The 17,239-nt window shown below is 45.8% G+C and overlaps 1 protein-coding gene across 1 annotated transcript in view; it reads right to left on the minus strand.

Annotated features, from left to right (window-relative positions):
• Window positions 1-17,239, minus strand: part of LOC146027267 (ferric reductase 1-like) — a 58,700-nt gene that overhangs the window by 17,941 nt on the left and 23,520 nt on the right. Inside the window, exon 3 of the mRNA XM_083158207.1 lies at window positions 14,590-14,681. Within this exon, the coding sequence (XP_083014333.1) occupies window positions 14,590-14,681 (92 nt within the window). The remainder of the gene's footprint in view (window positions 1-14,589; window positions 14,682-17,239) is intronic.

The following is a 17,239-nucleotide window of genomic DNA, read 5'->3' on the forward strand; positions in this document are numbered from 1 at the left end:
ATTTCTGAAATAAAGTTTACAACCTTATTCCAAAGTCGGTTAATTTTGTGGCATTGCCACATACAGTGTGCAAAATCTGCTATGGCAACTCTGCACTTTGGGCATTCTCCAGTCTCCTCCGGGACCATGTATTTCCGTCTATGAGGCGTAATATATGCGGAAATAAACCTCCTGTAGGTACACAGATTGTAAGGCTCTTAAGGATTCGTCGCACAGATCAGTCAAGTCACCCATCTGGGCAATACAGGGTATATCTTTTGCCCATTTAGCCATCAAAAGGTGCCATTGAGCTTGATCCGCGCAACGCTTCCCCACCAGAATCCTATACAAATATTTTATTCTGTATTGTTTTTCTTGTATATAATTAAGAAGTAAATCAATAGACAAAATCTGTGGTATCAACACCGGTCGATTTAGGACAGGTGCAGGGGCCTTTATTGAAGTCAGAAAATGCCTGGCCTGAAAATACATGAACTGGTGTGTGCTAGGCAAGGCAAATCTCTGAGCGAGATCCGAGAAAGAAGAGATGGAGCCTCCCGGGTCGAAGATCTTATTTGAAGTTTCTAAACCCTTCTTTCTCCATGTATTGAAAAGAGCATTAGTCAATGAAGGGGGAAATGATGGGTTGCCCCATAAGGAGATGAATTGAGATAAGTGGGGGTTTCTATCACATATTTTATTCATATCCAACCAACTCTTATAAGTATCTTGGAAGAGCACGTGTGACTTTAACTCTGTCGGAATTTGCGTGGGTTTAGCTTGTATTAGTGCTCCAGGAGCATAAGGGTGAAAAATGGCACGATCTAGATCACAGTCAGTGTAAGTGGATTTATTCAGAACCCAATCACTAATATATCTAAAAAAAATTGCTGCTGAGTAACTCTCCAGGTCTGGCAGTCCAAAACCTCCATCTTTCTTTGGGGTTTGAAGCTTGATTTTAGCTACTCTGGGTCTTTTACCTTGCCAGATAAACTTAGAGAATAGGGATTCTAGCCGAGTTACATCTGATTTTTGTATCTTGATGGGGAGCATTTGCATGAAATAAAAAATTTTGGGAAAAATTATTGAATTAATAATGGCTATTCTGCCTAAAAGTGAGACAGGTAAGTCTTTTCATGCTGTCAGTTTAGTTTCAATCTTTGTTATAGCCTGGGAATAATTCAGCGAATAAAGTCTAGCCAGACTGGCACTTATTTGAATACCTAGATACTTAAAATGTGAGCTAGTAAATGAAAAGGGGATGTTAAGGTGTAGTAAGCTATTTTGGTTTGTGTTTCCCAAAAGCAAGATCTCCGATTTTGATAAATTCACCTTATAACCCGAGACCGAGCCAAAGGAGCCAATGAGATGCAACAGTGATGGGATGGACATTGACGGTTTGGATATAAAGATCAAAGCATCATCCGCAAACTATGCTATCTTCAGTTCCTCCGAATTGATCTTAATTCCATGGATTAGAGGGGACCTTCTTACTGCTACCGCCAGGGGTTCTATAGCTATTGCAAAAAGCAATGGTGAGAGGGGGCAACCTTGTCGAGTCCCCCTTCCCAGTTGAAATGGTGCTGAAGTAAGACCATTGCACGCTATCACAGACTTTGGGGATGTATATATTGTACGAATTATCGATGTAAATGAAGAGGGGAATCCAAATTGATCTAAAGTGTTATAAATATGTGGCCACAGAACAAGGTCGAATGCCTTCTCGGCATCCAACGTGAGGACCATTGACTGATCATCCCGAGAAGCCGAGGAGGCACTCGACTGCTGTATAGCCGCTAACACTCTGCGGACATTCGTTACCGAATGCCTGCCTGTGATAAACCCAGTTTGGTTTTTATGTATAATCCAGGGTAAAATTTGCTTCAATCTCTCTGCTAAAATTTTTGTGAGTAATTTATAATCCGTATTTAGCAGAGAGATTGGGCGATATGACCCAGCTAGGCCTAGGTTTCTGCCCTCTTTAGGTAATACCTTGATAATGGCATCTGAGAAATAGGCAGGAAGGTTCTTCTGTTCTATTATCCTATTAAAGCAAGCTGACAGTGATTCTGCAATGTGTTGCTCCATAAATTTAAAAAAACTCATTCGAATACCCGTCCGGGCCTGGTGCTTTAGCCAGTTTTAATTTTCGGATAGCCTTAACCACTTCCTCAGTCGTGATAGGGGATGTTAAAATTTCTATAGTATGTTCCGGGACTTGTGGTAGGGTATTCCAGAACGATGTAGGAATTTGGGTTCCCGTGTTTGAAGGACTAGAAGTTGCACTCATTGCCTCCGTCAGCCCGGCCCCCGGCGGCGAATACAGTCTTTCATAGAAAGCTTTTAAAACCTCCGCTATCTGCTCGTCTGAGTTCGTAATAGTGCCATCCTCTCTGAGCAGTGGATGTACTGTAGTTTTTTGTCTTGATCCCTGCAAGAGGTTCGTTAGCATGGCTCCTATTTTGTTCCCGAATTTATAAAATTTTGAGTTAATATGAAAAAGATACTTGTCCCCCTGTATTTGCAGATATTCTTCCACGTGTATCTTGGCAGACTGAAAAGCCAGCTTAGTTTCCTCAGAGGGTTGTTGTTTAAATTTTTGGTAGGCTTCCGAGAGCCGTGCTTGTAAGTCTAAATATTTATTATTTAAATGTTTTTTTGTTCTTGCGGTATATGCTATAGTTTCTCCTCTTATAACTGCCTTAGCAGCCTGCCAAAACAATACAGGGTCAGAGTCCCTTTCTAAGGCGTTATTTGTGGAGTATGTCTCCCATGATTTTATTAGCATGTCACGTAGGCCTTTATTTTGAGTTAGATGCGAGGGGAATTTCCAAGCTGCTTTCATGTGTTTTGAGCTAGTTAGGTCAAGTACTACCGAGACCATTCCGTGATCAGAGAGGTTTGGCGGATCGATTTTCGTAGATCTAACCTTTGGGAATAAGGGTTCGGCCAACAATATATAATCAATTCTCGAACAGGTTTTATGCGTCAAAGACACACATGTAAACTCCCTTTCTACCGGATTTAGGGATCTCCAAGAATCCACCAGGTTAAGAGTTTTTAATATGTATGGTACTCCTATTTTTGGTAATGGTTTTTGATGTTTGATTGGGGGTGTCATATCTAGGTAATTTGATGAAATGAGGTTAAAATTTCCACATAAAATTAGGTTGGTTGGATCATATGTATGAAGTTTTGCTAACAGTTCAAAAAAGAATGACTTTTTGTATTGGGTTGGGGCATAAATATTTCCAATGTTTAGACTCTGCTCCCCTATTTTAATATCTGGGAATAAGTACCTACCCTTAGGGTCTGAAACTGTGGACACTATCTTTACTCCCAAAGATTTTTTAGCCAATGTGACCACCCCGCAGGATTTAGTATTGAGTGAGGCCGAGCCTAGCACAACCCAGCCCAGCATTTGCAATTTTCTGACTTCGTCTGGCATCAAATGTGTTTCTTGTAAACATGTCAAATCAACAATTTGCTTACTTAGGTTTGTTAATAATTTTCTACGCTTAGTGGGGGTATGTATACCTCGTATATTTAATGTGCTAATAGTTATAGACATGGTATGAAGGATTTAGAATCGTCCAGTTACCTCGCCCACTAGGACAGGGGAGAAAGAAAACATATATACAAGTGCAGCAATTACTACTTTAGTTATGGACTTCCGCCAACACTTGGCTACGTGCAGATGTAGTTGCACATAGCCATATATAACTATGCATCTTAAGCTAAAGATTACCAACATAAACATTTGCGGCTATGCCAAGTCCCCCGCCTGCTCAAAAAGAAAAACTTCCAATGTGGATTAATTTGAAAGTCAGCAACAACATATTCAACAACAGCGATAACAGCTCCATTAGGCCTCATTCGCCTGTATTTCAAGCTCCTCCAGGCCTGCCGAGGCACCAACAACGATCGGCAGACACTCAAATATAGGTATGAGTCCAGTAAGGCAAACATAAAATACTTCACCCTGCTTTCTTACTGGTGTTTCCAGCGCTAAGGTCTTGACGTTTAATTAAGCCTTTTTTTAAAGAGAAAGTCTTCCGCGTCTTTAGCGGTAGTGAAGTCATGAGTCCCTGTGTCCAAGGTGATCCGCAGCCGGGCTGGAAATAGCATGTAAAATCTGCAATCCGCCTTTACCATCTCGGAGCATACATAAGAGAAGGCTCGCCTTGCTGTCGACACCTCATTAGAAAAATCCTGAAATATTCTAATTGTATGACTCTCCCACTTTATAGGATTTATCTTTCTTGAAGCATTCCAAATTATCTGTCTATGCAGAAAGTTGAGGATCTTTAAAATTACAACTCTCGGCCTCAGGTGGTCTTGGGGTGGCACAGCTCCTAATCTGTGGATCCTCTCTATCACTATGTCAGCACAAGCTGACTCAATATGCAGCAGTTTCAACAGCGTGCTACGGACAAACGTTTCCAGCTGGGGGCCTTTAATAGATTCTGGTATTCCAGTAATTCTGATGTTGTTTCTTCTCGCCCTATTTTCAACATTTTCCAGCCTTTCGTTTAGCTGCTTATTATCAACCTTTAGGGATCTCACAGCTTGTTGTAAGGACTGAATATCGTCCATATTTGCGCTAATCTGGTTCTCTGCATCTGTCATTCTGTCATTCAAGCGATCAATTTGGGTAGTGATGTCAATAACTGCTTTGTTCAGCAGAGGGGCCATAGAAGCCTGTATAACAGCAATAAGATCTCCGTGGGAGATGTAGGAGAGGTTGGGCATTATTGGGGTACCTGTTTCTGTTGGTGACGCTTCAGTAATCGGCTTCTTCGCCGCAGGTATTCCCGGGGAGTTGTCTGTAGTCGGCGCCATATTGTGTACTACCCGGCGCTTCTCCTGTCTCTGCGGCTGCGATGGCGTCGCTTGTTTGCCGGCTTGCGGAGGCTCAGGGTGCTGGTCCATGTTCTCTGTATGCCTCCGAGGAGAACGGGAGCGGGTTCTGTGCGTTGCTGACAGGTTGGCTTTGATGTAAGCAGGACGGGAGACGGAGCAGTGGGGAGACGCTGCCTACTCCTCCATGCCGCACCCGGAAGTCCTCATTCACTCACTGTTAACTAGGGTTACCACCACCCATCCTGATAGTCCATGGAAATACCTTAGGAGGATACCAATTTATTGTGTTTGAAATTTTATTTTATTTCTTTTTTTAAATTATTTTCATTACATACTGTACCTTAATTTACTGATCTATTCTCCACGTAAAAACTGTAAGCTGACAAAGATAATTATGTGGGGTGTGCAACAGAAACCCATCTGCTCAATGAAGTTAATGTCTTAATTGTCTTATATGTAACATTTTTATTATCCATTGCTTTGATACCCCGGGAGGTTTCTATGAATGTGTGTTTTGTTTAATACAGTTTATATTATATTTTCAATTGTTGGTTTGTATTTTTAGCGCCGCTTGATCTGGGTGTTTTTTTTTTACTTGGAAATTTACTAAGGTTCATATTTTTAAACATGGAGTTTTTCTGTGTAAAAGTAATGAAGCATAACCAGCCTTGGGCTCTTCGAGCTGACCAGTAGGTGTAACTAGAACGCTGTAGGCCCCTTAGCAAATTCTTGAAAAGCCCCCCTCCCACACACACACATTGCCACTACAATTCCCCTTAAGCTGGGTACACAGTGGGTGATTTATTATCGATAAGGACAATATCGATACCATTATGGATATCGCATGAATATCGCAGAGTGTGTACAGTCAATATTATTAATGATGTGCAATACCTGTTGTCTCTACATGCAGCTCAATCTGACATAGTCAGAGGCTGCATGTACAGAGCGCGTGATGGATGACATCACTGACCGATATTGTGAACAATATCGGTCAGTATGTATGCACTTTATCATTCTCCTGCGGTAATTGCAGCATGCTAGAGCAGGAAGACAGAGGAAACTTAGGGAGATAAATGCGTGGCTAAGGGTATGGTGTAGGAAGGAGGAGTCGGGTTCCTAGAGCACTAGACGGATTGCACCTGAACGAGTAGGGGGCCATATTGATGGGGGATAGGATGGTAAGAAGATTGGAGGAGTCTTTAAAATAGACATCAAGGGAAGGGAAACAGTAAGCAATTATTAGTTGTAACTGAAGTGTTGAGAGAAAACAAATAGTAAAAGACAGAATGGTGGAGAAGGGGTTTGAGAAACAAAATTTGATTACAGAAGGGGCTGCACTCATCTGTAGCACCATCGAGGCAAGCCAACCCGTCTCAGCATGCCATTCACTGGGGGAAATGGGATGCACGAGCATCTTACACACATGTGTGCCTGGGCGCATGGAATGGAGCGCTGAGAGCCGCTCAGATGAAAGTGATCTGTAGAAAGAAAAACACAGACAGGAAACAAAAGCCTCTCAGGTAAAATGGCCGAATTACAATTTCTGGCTACAAGGAACCATTATGATAGGAGGCATAACAGAGTGCGATGAGATACATGACTGGACTTTAAACATTGAGGGATATACCTTTTTCAGAAAGGATAGAGAGAAAAGAAAAGGAGGTGGAGTCTGCCTTTATGTAAGCTCAAATTCAAAGCCAAGCTTGAAAGATATGAGTTTCAGGAACAGTAAGTATTATATGGAGGCCTTGTTGCCAGAAATAGTTGGTAATAGTAAAGGCTCAAACAAACCATCATAACATGAAGAGACATTGCCAAACTGGAGCAAAGCTTTCAGCACACAATGGAAGCATTAGGGGGGACGAGGGGGGTCTGAGCTAAATGAATCGGAGGAGCCAGCTCGCCTGGTTACAGTTAGAAGGGGTAGTAAGGGAAGGGTGAGACAGGCTGTCACACCCAAGGCTTGGTTGGAACCGGGGCCAAGGGGATAGGGGTTGACTCAATAGAGGACTCTGGAAACTTTGAAGCATTAACCAGAATATGGTAATTGGTAGGATTGCCCAAGGGCGTGACCAGAATGGTGGAAGCAGGTAAGTACAGTATAAAACAAAGTCTTTATAAAACACGCAGGATGGTAAACAGCTGTGAAAAGACTAGCAATTGGTAACTTGGATGAATGCAGTAACGTAATAATATCACACTGTCATTGGCATGGCATGAGATGTCTATACATCTATGGTCAGAGGCAATGGGTGCAGTGTAAACACTGATGCAGTTATGTTGCAGATATTAACTGTGGAGCACAATCAACTGGAGGAGATGTTACTCTGAATACCGATGGAGTTGGTTCAGGAACTATGATGGGACATCGATGGAGGTGGGGATCGATGGTAGACCATCGATGGAGCAGGAGACTAGCTTGGAAGCTAGTAGGAGACTCGGGAGGTCAGCTGGAACTGATGAGGGTTCAATGTGGAATCGATGGTGAAACAATGCTGCTGAGTATTGATGGTGGAACACCAATGGAGCTTGGGATCGATGATGGAACATCGATGTTGTGGAGCTATTAATAGTGGAACACCGATGGAGCTTGGGATCAATGGTGGAACACTTACGGGGTGGAGATATCAATGGCAGAACACCAATGTAGCTTGGGATCGACAATGGAACATTGATGGTGTGAAGCAATCGATGGCAAAACACCAATGGCATCAAGGTATCGATGGTGGAACACCGGTGGAACACCCAATCCATATATGCATACGTAGAGCATAGCACTCTCCTCATAACGGGCCATCTGATGGGGTTAGACCCAATTCCAAATAGACAAAAGTAGATGGGTACACTCACCGGTCTTTTGCTTGTAGAAAATGTTTTTATTTGCATACCACAGCAGATTAATTAATTGGGTTAGCGGTCAAACTGCTAACCCACTGTTATACAATGAATTAATCGGCTGTGGTATGTAAATAAAAACATTTTCTACAAGCAAAAGACTGGTGAGTGTACACATCTACTTTTGTCTAGTTCCATATATGGAGAGATTGTGAAAAAAGATTGTGAATGCGGCAACTAGAAGCGTGGGTATGTACTGCTACATCTGAGAGGAATCTTTTAAAATGACTGCACATCCCCATTCAACCCACATTGCAGGCTTGGAGCATAGGACAAACACTGGTTTAGACAACCTAGTTCAGTTTTTCCTCTAATTCTCATTGAGTTCAATGGGAAATGGTGGCCATTTTTAAGAAATATATATCTCCAATACAGAAGGGGGCCATCTTTGATATACAGATTAATATTAAGCTGAATAGAAAAACGGACAGTTATCTGCATAAGCATGTGCATGGTGTGTGCCCAGGTACACCCTTATGTCTGGCACCCCCATCAACAGGGTCAGCATTCTCCCTGCTGCTGCTTACAACCCCCATGACTTCGACAGTGTATGCTAAAAAGGGGATGGGCCTACCTGCAGCATAGGGAGCAGAGCTACTGGTGCAGAAGGAGATCCGCATCAATGGTGGTGAGTATTATTATGTATATGGCATTTGGGTGCTTTAGGTATATGCACTATGGGGGACATTATGCATATGGCACTACGGAGGGCAGTACATTTAAGGGAAGCTAGCCCTATAAAAGCAGACCTCTGTTCCGGTGCCTGGTGACAGGATGCCCAATAGGGGGGGTGACACCATGAGTCCCTGCACCGGGTGACACTAACCCTAGTGATGTCTCTGATACCACTTTTACACCAAAACTGCCGGGTCGTTTTTGGACCCGGATGAGACCCGGCAGTTGTTCCCTTTTACACCGGCGTCCCCCGGCATTCATTTCGGGCCCTGACCCGCCGACTGACACCCCGCAACACCATCCGACACGTTGGGGGCAAGCCCAGCACAGAGGTAAGCTGCTGGGTTGCCCACAGCCTCCGTGTGCCCCCAGCCTCTGTCCATGAGGTGAATGGATGCCGCACACAGACATCCATTCACCTCCTCCCAGCCTTCGCTGCTGTCTGCATAGTACCGCAGACAGCAGTGGTGGCTGTACGCAGCTCCTGCCCAACCTCAGGGCGCTGCGGTCCACAGGTTTAGGCTCCCTGATTGGTGGAAATGGGTCCATGGGTTGGATGACCCGGTTTACCCATTTACACAGCCCCTGACTCCGGGTCAGACCCTGAACATTTGCTGGGTCGGACACTGGGTAACAGGACCCGGGTTATTTTTTTCCCCCCTTTTACACCAAGCCCTGGCCCGGACTGGAGAGGCAATAACCCTGGTGTAAAAGGGGTATAAGAAAGAGGATCTGCTCAGACAGGAAGTATGTGTGACGAGGAACCATGCTGCTGCTCTAAGGATCTGGGAAGAGAGAGTCCTCGGCAGTGCTGTGCTGAGAGCTGTATTTGGAACACACACCCTGAGCTGTGGAGAGTTGCAACAGAGGATGCAAGAGGTGTGAATGAAGTCCCAGAGACCGGGGTACAGCATCAGGTACAGAAAGAGGGAGACACAGAAGCAGAGGCTTGTGTGGGGCAACAAAGGAAAGCTGTGACACCTCTCTTACAACTGCAGCCCTGTTTAAGAAGGCCTAAAGCTTCGGCAGAGAGAAAGAGAGCATATCAAGACAAGCACATAACCAGCTTTATGTACAGCAGCTGCATACAGAACCCCAGCAGCAGGGCTACCATCACAAATCATGGGGCCTGGGACGGACCAAATGGACAGGGTCCCCATAGGGCTGGGTGCTACAGCAGAAGTGGCATACACAGGCTCTCCTCCTTGCTAGGCTCCGTCAGCTCATGCCGCCAGCTACCTAGCAGCTCCCCATCCTTGCCTGTTGGGCAGAGCCGGTGGTCACTATCGGCTCCTCCATGTGCCGCTGCCTTCCTGCCAGAGACGCTGACAGAGCCACCAGCAGCACCAGCATTATGAATAAGGCTCCTGATTGGCTGCCCTACAAAAGCCCGGGCTCTTGAGTGGTTGCCAATCAGTAAGCTTCTATTGGCTGGCAGCTAGTGCTGCTTCTACATTCATAATTTGCTAGTACTGCTGTCCATGTCTACGTCTCTGGCAGCACAGTACTAACTGCAATGGTGCCAGAAGGGCCAGGGACTCCAGTACCCCTAAACCCCCCTGTTGGCAGCCCTGCCCAGCAGTGAGAGGTCACTCTGCTACTAAAGTTACTAACACAGACACAGATCCATTAATTGAAAGATTTGGGACTATAAAAACAGGTTATAAAACTGCACATTCAAATTGGATACCAGCAGTACATTTTTTCTTTAAAAATAGTTCCAGGAACTCCAAATCTGGGGGTGGAACAATTAAATAAAAAATAGGGAGAGAGGGATAGAGAGAGAGAGAGAGAGAGAGAGAGAGAGAGAGAGAGATAGGGGGAGAGAGAGAAAGAGAGTGGGAGAGAGAGAGAGGGGGAGGAGAGAGAGAGAGAGGGGGAGGAGAGAGAGAGAGAGAGAGAGAGAGAGAGAGAGAGAGATTTGTATATATTGTTAGTAGAAATGAAGGCACTTACAGGTGACTTTAAAATAAAACTTATCTTATGGAAAGTACATTTTTCCCCAGAACAGGTTCAGCAACCCAGATGATTAATGAACTGAGTTCCTGCTGGTTCCTGCTGAAAAATAGCACTGGATACCAGTACTAAGTGGTGTACTCTAGGGTTCAGTGCTAGGACCTCTTCTATTGAACATAAAATGACATAGAGGTGCCCATCTTCGTGTACGATACTAAATTGAACAGTGGAAGAAAGACGGATCTGGATGTCTCCATGTTACAGAGGCACTTAAACTATAAATATGCTACTCTATAAGGCAATGGTTAGGCCTCATCTAGAATTCTGAGTGCAATTGTGGGCTCCACACTACAAAAAGGACATTTTAGAACTAGAAAAGATCCAGCAAATGCAACCGAGCCTGGGGCGGATTGGGACTTGAATCCAGGCCGGGAAAAACTGGCGGTGGTGTATGTATTGCGGTGTGTGTGTGTGGAAGAAAGACGGATCTGGATGTCTCCATGTTAAAGAGGCACTTAAACAAACTGTAAATATGCTACTCTATAAGGCAATGGTTAGGCCTCATCTAGAATTCTGAGTGCAATTGTGGGCTCAACACTACAAAAAGGACATTTTAGAACTAGAAAAGATCCAGCAAATGCAACCGAGCCTGGGGCGGATTGGGGGCGGGATTCTCTAAAATCCGCAACCCTCTTCGCCCGGCATCGCATTTCTAATGACTGCATATTCTCTATGACCCGGGAGTCCGTCTGCGCATGTGCAGACTGACGCGCCGGCCGCAGCACATGCTAGGAGGGATCCGTGACGGATCCCTCACACACCGCTGCGGTAAGAAGCCCATAGGCTTCTGCAGGGAACCGCCAGCTTTTTCTGGTGATTCCCTCCGCAGCGGTGACACTGCGGAGGGAGGTTAGAGAATACAGAAATGCGGTAAAAACCCAGATAACAGGGTTTTTACCGCATTTCTGTGATAGAGAATCTCGCCCTGGGACTTGAATCCAGGCCGGGAAAAACTGGCGGTGGTGTATGTAATGCGGTGTGTGTGTGTGTGCGGGGGGTAGCGGCGGTGTGTGTGTGCGGGGGGTAGCGGCGGTGGTGTATGTAATGCGGGGGGTGGGATGGTGGCAGCGGTGATGTTGTATGTAATGAGTGCTTCATTACATACCTGCTGCTCTCTGCTGCTCTGTGCCTCCAGATGCCGGGCGGAGGGGGGCGAAGCTTCTTCAGTTGGGTGGAGGGGGAAAGAGAGCTTCAAGGGAGCAGCAGCAACAGTAGGGAGGAAAAGGGAAAGGCCCATGGGAGGTGTTGTGTGCTGTCGCGCATGCGCAGCAGCCCTCCCGCGGCCATTATGGATTTGGGCAAAATGCCACGGCTGCTGCCCGCTGTTGCGTGGTCCGCGGCCCAGCCAGCCCAGGGGGTAGCGCGACCGGCCCGGTTTTAGTGAGTTTTGGGCCGGCCCACCGGGAAATGGCTCAGTTTCCCGGTGAGCCAATCCGCCCCTGAACCGACCTAATAATTGATTGGTAAACTCAGCAGGGACCTCCATTTGCCTGTGCACTTATGCAGCTTCCTAAGGGTAGATGTGGCCTTGCAGCTCAGACCACCTCCACACTTAGAGGCACTAGGACGCACAGACAAGTGTAAGCATAGAGTGGGGTATATGATTGAAGCATCATTTGGGGGAGAAGCAGTATCAGCACCACTATTGCTGCTTTCAGACCGCATAACTGGCTTTGACCCTGTATTTCAAAACGTTTCCAAAAACGGGTCTGCCAGATAAAACCCCTTTCACACCGCAGCTCTTAAACGGTATATTACCGTTTAAGTGACGATTTTTTGACACTGGCAGACCCGTTTTTGGAAACTTTCCAAATACAGGGTCAAAGCCAGTGCAGCCTTCAGCCCTCCCCTCCGTGCAGCTCCCCCCCCCCCCCCCGCGCGTGTGTCGACATCCACCCCCCCGCGCGTGTTGACGCCCCCCGCGCGTGTCGACGCCCCCTCGCGCGTGTCGACCCCCCGCGTGTCGACGCCCCCCCCTGTCGACCTACCCCCCTGCAGCCGGTACCTCCGTTGTGGATCCCGGCACTGCAGTTCTGTATGGTCGGAAGCACTTATGAAAAAAAGTGTCTTTCAGAAAATGGCTGCCCCATAGGAAAACCTGTTTAAAAAAACTGTCTTTCGTATGGGGGCAGCCATTTTCCAAAAGTCACTTTTCTTATAAGAAAAGTGACTTTTGGAAAATGGCTGCCCCCATACGAAAGACAGTTTTTTTAAACAGGTTTTCCTATGGGGCAGCCATTTTCTGAAAGACACTTTTTTTCATACTGTAAGTGCTTCCGACCATACAGAACTGCAGTGCCGGGATCCACAACGGAGGTACCGGCTGCAGGGGGGTAGGTCGACGCGGGGGGGCGTCGACACGCACGGGGGGTGTCGACACGCGCGCGGGGGGCGCGGGGCGGCTCCAGTGGTGTGAATATTTAATGAGCGCTCATTAAATATTCGCTGCGCTGCATTTAGGACCCAGCTCATTGGCTGGGTCCTAAATACCGTTTCAGAACCGATTTTGAGCATAAAATACCGGTTCTGAAACGGGTAGGACCCTGCATTTTAACCGGTTAGAAAAAAACGGTATTTTCTAACCGGTTAAGTCGTCCTGCACCTTTCAGACCGCACAGATTACCGTTTTAAAATGGTAAAAAAACGGCAATATACTGTTTACAAAGTGCGGTCTGAAAGGGGCATATGTGTGCTGATACCAGTTCTCCATGTATGGAGGATGAGAAGTATCCCCAATGAGAAAGGCAATATGCGCCCAAGGCTATAAAGATAGCATGCCAAAATTCAGCACAATGGGGCAGATGTATTAAGCCTTAACAAGAGATAAATGCAAGGGTGATAAGGAGAGATAAACGTGTTACAGGCTATGTTTGAAAAAAGTCAGTAAGGAGCTGATTGGCTGGATGTTTATCTCTCCTTGGGCCAGATGTACTAAGCTTCAAAAGTGATAAAATGAAAAGTGATAAACCACCAGCCAATCATCTCTTAACTGCCATACTCCATGCTGTGTTTGAAAAATGATAGGTAGGAGCTGATTGGTTGGTGGTTTTTCACTCTCCATTTTATCACTTTTCAAGGCTTAGTACATCTCACCCCCTATCACACTTGTATTTTTCTCTTGTTAAGGCTTAATACATCTGCCCCAAAGTTTGTCGACAGCTGTAGGTGACATGGTCCATAAACTGCAGAAGAGACAGCATCGGTAAAGAGCATTCTGCTTCACTTCAAAAAACTATTGCTGTGGCAACTGAGCTATATTCAGTCACTGAGGTGACACAGAACTGAAGTGGTAAATGGATATTTTACTGCTTTACTAATTGACCATTCTCCATACTGTAGGTGATTAAGTGAGTATTCTTAAATAAGAAATAAGTGTTTTGGCTATAACCCTTTCATGTATACTATGCAGTGAAGGGCATGTCAGGCTTCCATAAATAGGACCTCCAAGTCTTTAAATTGTACATTGTATACTCTGCAGCCTTAGATGTTCACTTTCCTCCTTTCATATTTCATGTGTATAACTTAGAAAACAAATGAGCTCCACTCCTCTACACACACACAAAAGATCAGTGATTACAGTAGGTTTCCACATTAGGTTCCCTGTCACGTGAAGGATATTGTGTTTCTGATAAGGTTATAAGGTTCTTAACAATTTAAACATGCTTGGGATAGGCATATTGATATCCTTACAAAAAAATAATGATCAAATATGGTTTGAGGTAATGTTTAAAAAAGGGGCAGACTAGATAGGCCAAGTGGTTCTTATCTGCCGTCAAATTCTATGTTTCTATGTACCTAAGGTTACTCTTTCATCAAAACACTTGTGTGAGTCAACGGGCCTCATGACCTGTGTTCCCTTTCAGCAATTACTATAATCTGACTGCTGACTGAACTACGTCTGTTTGTACATACTGTAGCTATAAAATGTTTTCAATATTTCCTTTACATAAAACAATGTTGCAAACATGATGCAACATTATTTTCCATTGAAGAAAGAAACAAAAAAGTACAGTACGTGAGAAAATATATAAAAGATGAGGAAAGTAAAAAGACAATTTTCATATTTGGCAACACTTGTTCAATAGATGTATTCTGAAAAAGTCACAATGAACCATAGCAACTATAGCTCAGATGAAGTTCCAATTTCCCTTGACATACCTGAAGCGTACAGGTCCTTCTCCTTCAGGCGCTGTCCATGAAGCAGTGATGGACGATTTTAAATTACGATTTGTGTGGCTGACAGCTGTGTTCTGCATAGGAGAAAACGTGATGTTCTAGTTTCAACAAATTGTGAGCTTCAGTTTCACTAAATATCTTAATTTTATAAAAAGGGGATGCGGTCGTATGGTTGACAGTAAAAAGGTCTACAGTCATTAGGTTGACCACTATTGGTCAACAGGCCAAAGATCGACACACCACAAAGGTCGGACTTGTTCATCCCAGTGGACATGGAGTGGCAATGTAATAGTAAGTAAGCACTTTCTACAACAGGACTCAAGGCGATTTACAGACATTAAAAATAACAATGCACATACTGTAATGCAAAGCATTATCAGTACAAGGAACAAGTAACAATGGCAGTACAGATATACATCACACATATACATCACATGTACAGATATGCATTCTAATAAGGGACAAGGACATGGGGAACATATTTACCGAGCTGTGCTGCACCCAGGCAGCCATTCAACGGCGCCACATAGTGATTGCACAGCCAGCTAGGTAGCCAGTAACAGTACGGATATATATATATATATTGTCACACCAGGGGGCTTAGTCGACGAGACTGAGACCTCTGGTGGGGACCTGGACCGGGGAGGTTGGAGAGGACCCTTGCGCATGGAGTGCGCGACGGTGCACCCAGAGCCAATAAGCAGTCAGAGGTAAAATACAACCGGAGTTTATTTGCAGATGGTTGTAATATAAACAGACAGTAAAGTATGCAGGAGAAATAACAGAGTTCATGCAGATTGCAATACTTTACAGATGTGATGTGATGTGGGATCGATGGTGGAACATCGGATGTGAAGACTGTGGGTCCGGAATGACGGACGGAAGACTTGAGCTTGACTGTGGGTCCGGAATGACGGACGGAAGCTTGGCTTGGAGATCCGGAATATCGGACTATCGATGATGATGTGGGAACATCGGATTCGGGTATCGGATATGGAAGGAGACTGTGGGTCCGGAATGACGGACGGGAGATGACTGTGGGTCCGGAATGACGGACGGAAGCAGGAGATCCGGAATATCGGACTAGCAAAGAAACATCGATGGTGGATGATGCTGGAGCATCGGAAGGACCAGAGTCCCGGAGCTAGGCTTGGTCGCTGGGCTGAGAGGCAGGATCACAGGCGGTGGAATAACCTGGACTTCACAGGAGATGGAACAACCTGGAACACACCGCAGCATGGAAGACAACACCAGCAGAGAATACACTTGTACAGAGACAAGGACAGCTGACCATACACTGGAGACAACTGAAGCACTAGCAATGGTTCTGAGAGCTCCCAGCATACTTATCCCCACTGGGTGGCCAGGATTGGCCGAGGAAGTATGACAGGGAGATCAGAACCAACAGGATTGGACAGCACAGACATGTGACTGGGAAGAACATGGCAGCCCCCATGTCTGCTATGGCGGGAAAGTGTGTTTGTGCACACCATGCTGGATACTGGGAGCAATGGCGGCGGACAGGTGGATTGCCGTGCACTGGGGACTGTCACTGGGAGACAGGACGCTGGCAGAGATGACGTCTGGACCGCAAGCTGAACCTGCGGATGCACTTAGCCGGTAAGAAAGTCTGTCTGACAGCTCGGATCGTGACAGCACCCCCCCCTTTAAGGGTGGCCCCAGGACACCTTTTAGGCTTGCGGGGAAACTTGGAGTGGAACGCCCGGATGAGTCTGGGAGCATGGACATCGATGGCATTGGTCCATGATCGCTCTTCGGGGCCGTAGCCCTTCCAATCGATCAGATATTGCAGACGACCATATCGGATGCGAGAGTCCAAGATTTTACTGACCTCATATTCTGTTCCACGCTGGGTGCAAACCTTAGGAGCCTTGGGGAGCTTGGAATGAAAGCGATTCAGAACCAGCGGCTTGAGCAGCGAAATGTGGAATGTAGCTGGCACTTTCAAATAGGGCGGCAACTTGAGCTTGTAAGCTACTGGATTGACGACTCGCTCAACTGGGAAAGGACCAATATATCGGGGAGCGAACTTCATCGATGGCACTCTCAATCGAAGATTCTTGGTTGACAACCAGACACGATCTCCTGGACGGAGGGCTGGCACAGCTCTGCGTTTCCTGTCGGCAAATTTTTTGTACCTGCTTGAAGCCTTCAGAAGTGAAGAACGAATGAGCTTCCAGGATTTGACGAATTGCCGGATGGTCGTGTCGACCGCTGGAACAGAGGACACAGGTTGCAGAGTGAAGTCAGGAACTCGAGGATGAAACCCATAATTGGCAAGGAATGGAGTGACATTTGATGAAGAATGTTATTGGTTATTATGGCAGAACTCTGCCCATGGAAGGAGTTGAGCCCAGTCATCTTGGGAAGAAGAGACATATGTGCGGAGAAATGCTTCAAGGTCCTGATTCACCCTCTCCGTTTGGCCATTGGTTTGAGGGTGGTAGGCTGTGGAAAACTTTAACTTGATTTGAAGCAAGGAGCACAGGCTTCGCCAGAACTTGGCTACGAATTGGACTCCTCTATCGGAGATGATTTCAAGAGGCAGCCCATGAAGCTTGAATATCTCTTTGATGAAGAGCTGGGACTGCTTGGAAGCTGACGGAAGACC

This window comes from Crinia signifera, chromosome 8, assembly GCF_055691185.1.
Source record: "Crinia signifera chromosome 8, ASM5569118v1, whole genome shotgun sequence".
Classification (NCBI taxonomy): Eukaryota; Metazoa; Chordata; class Amphibia; order Anura; family Myobatrachidae; genus Crinia; species Crinia signifera.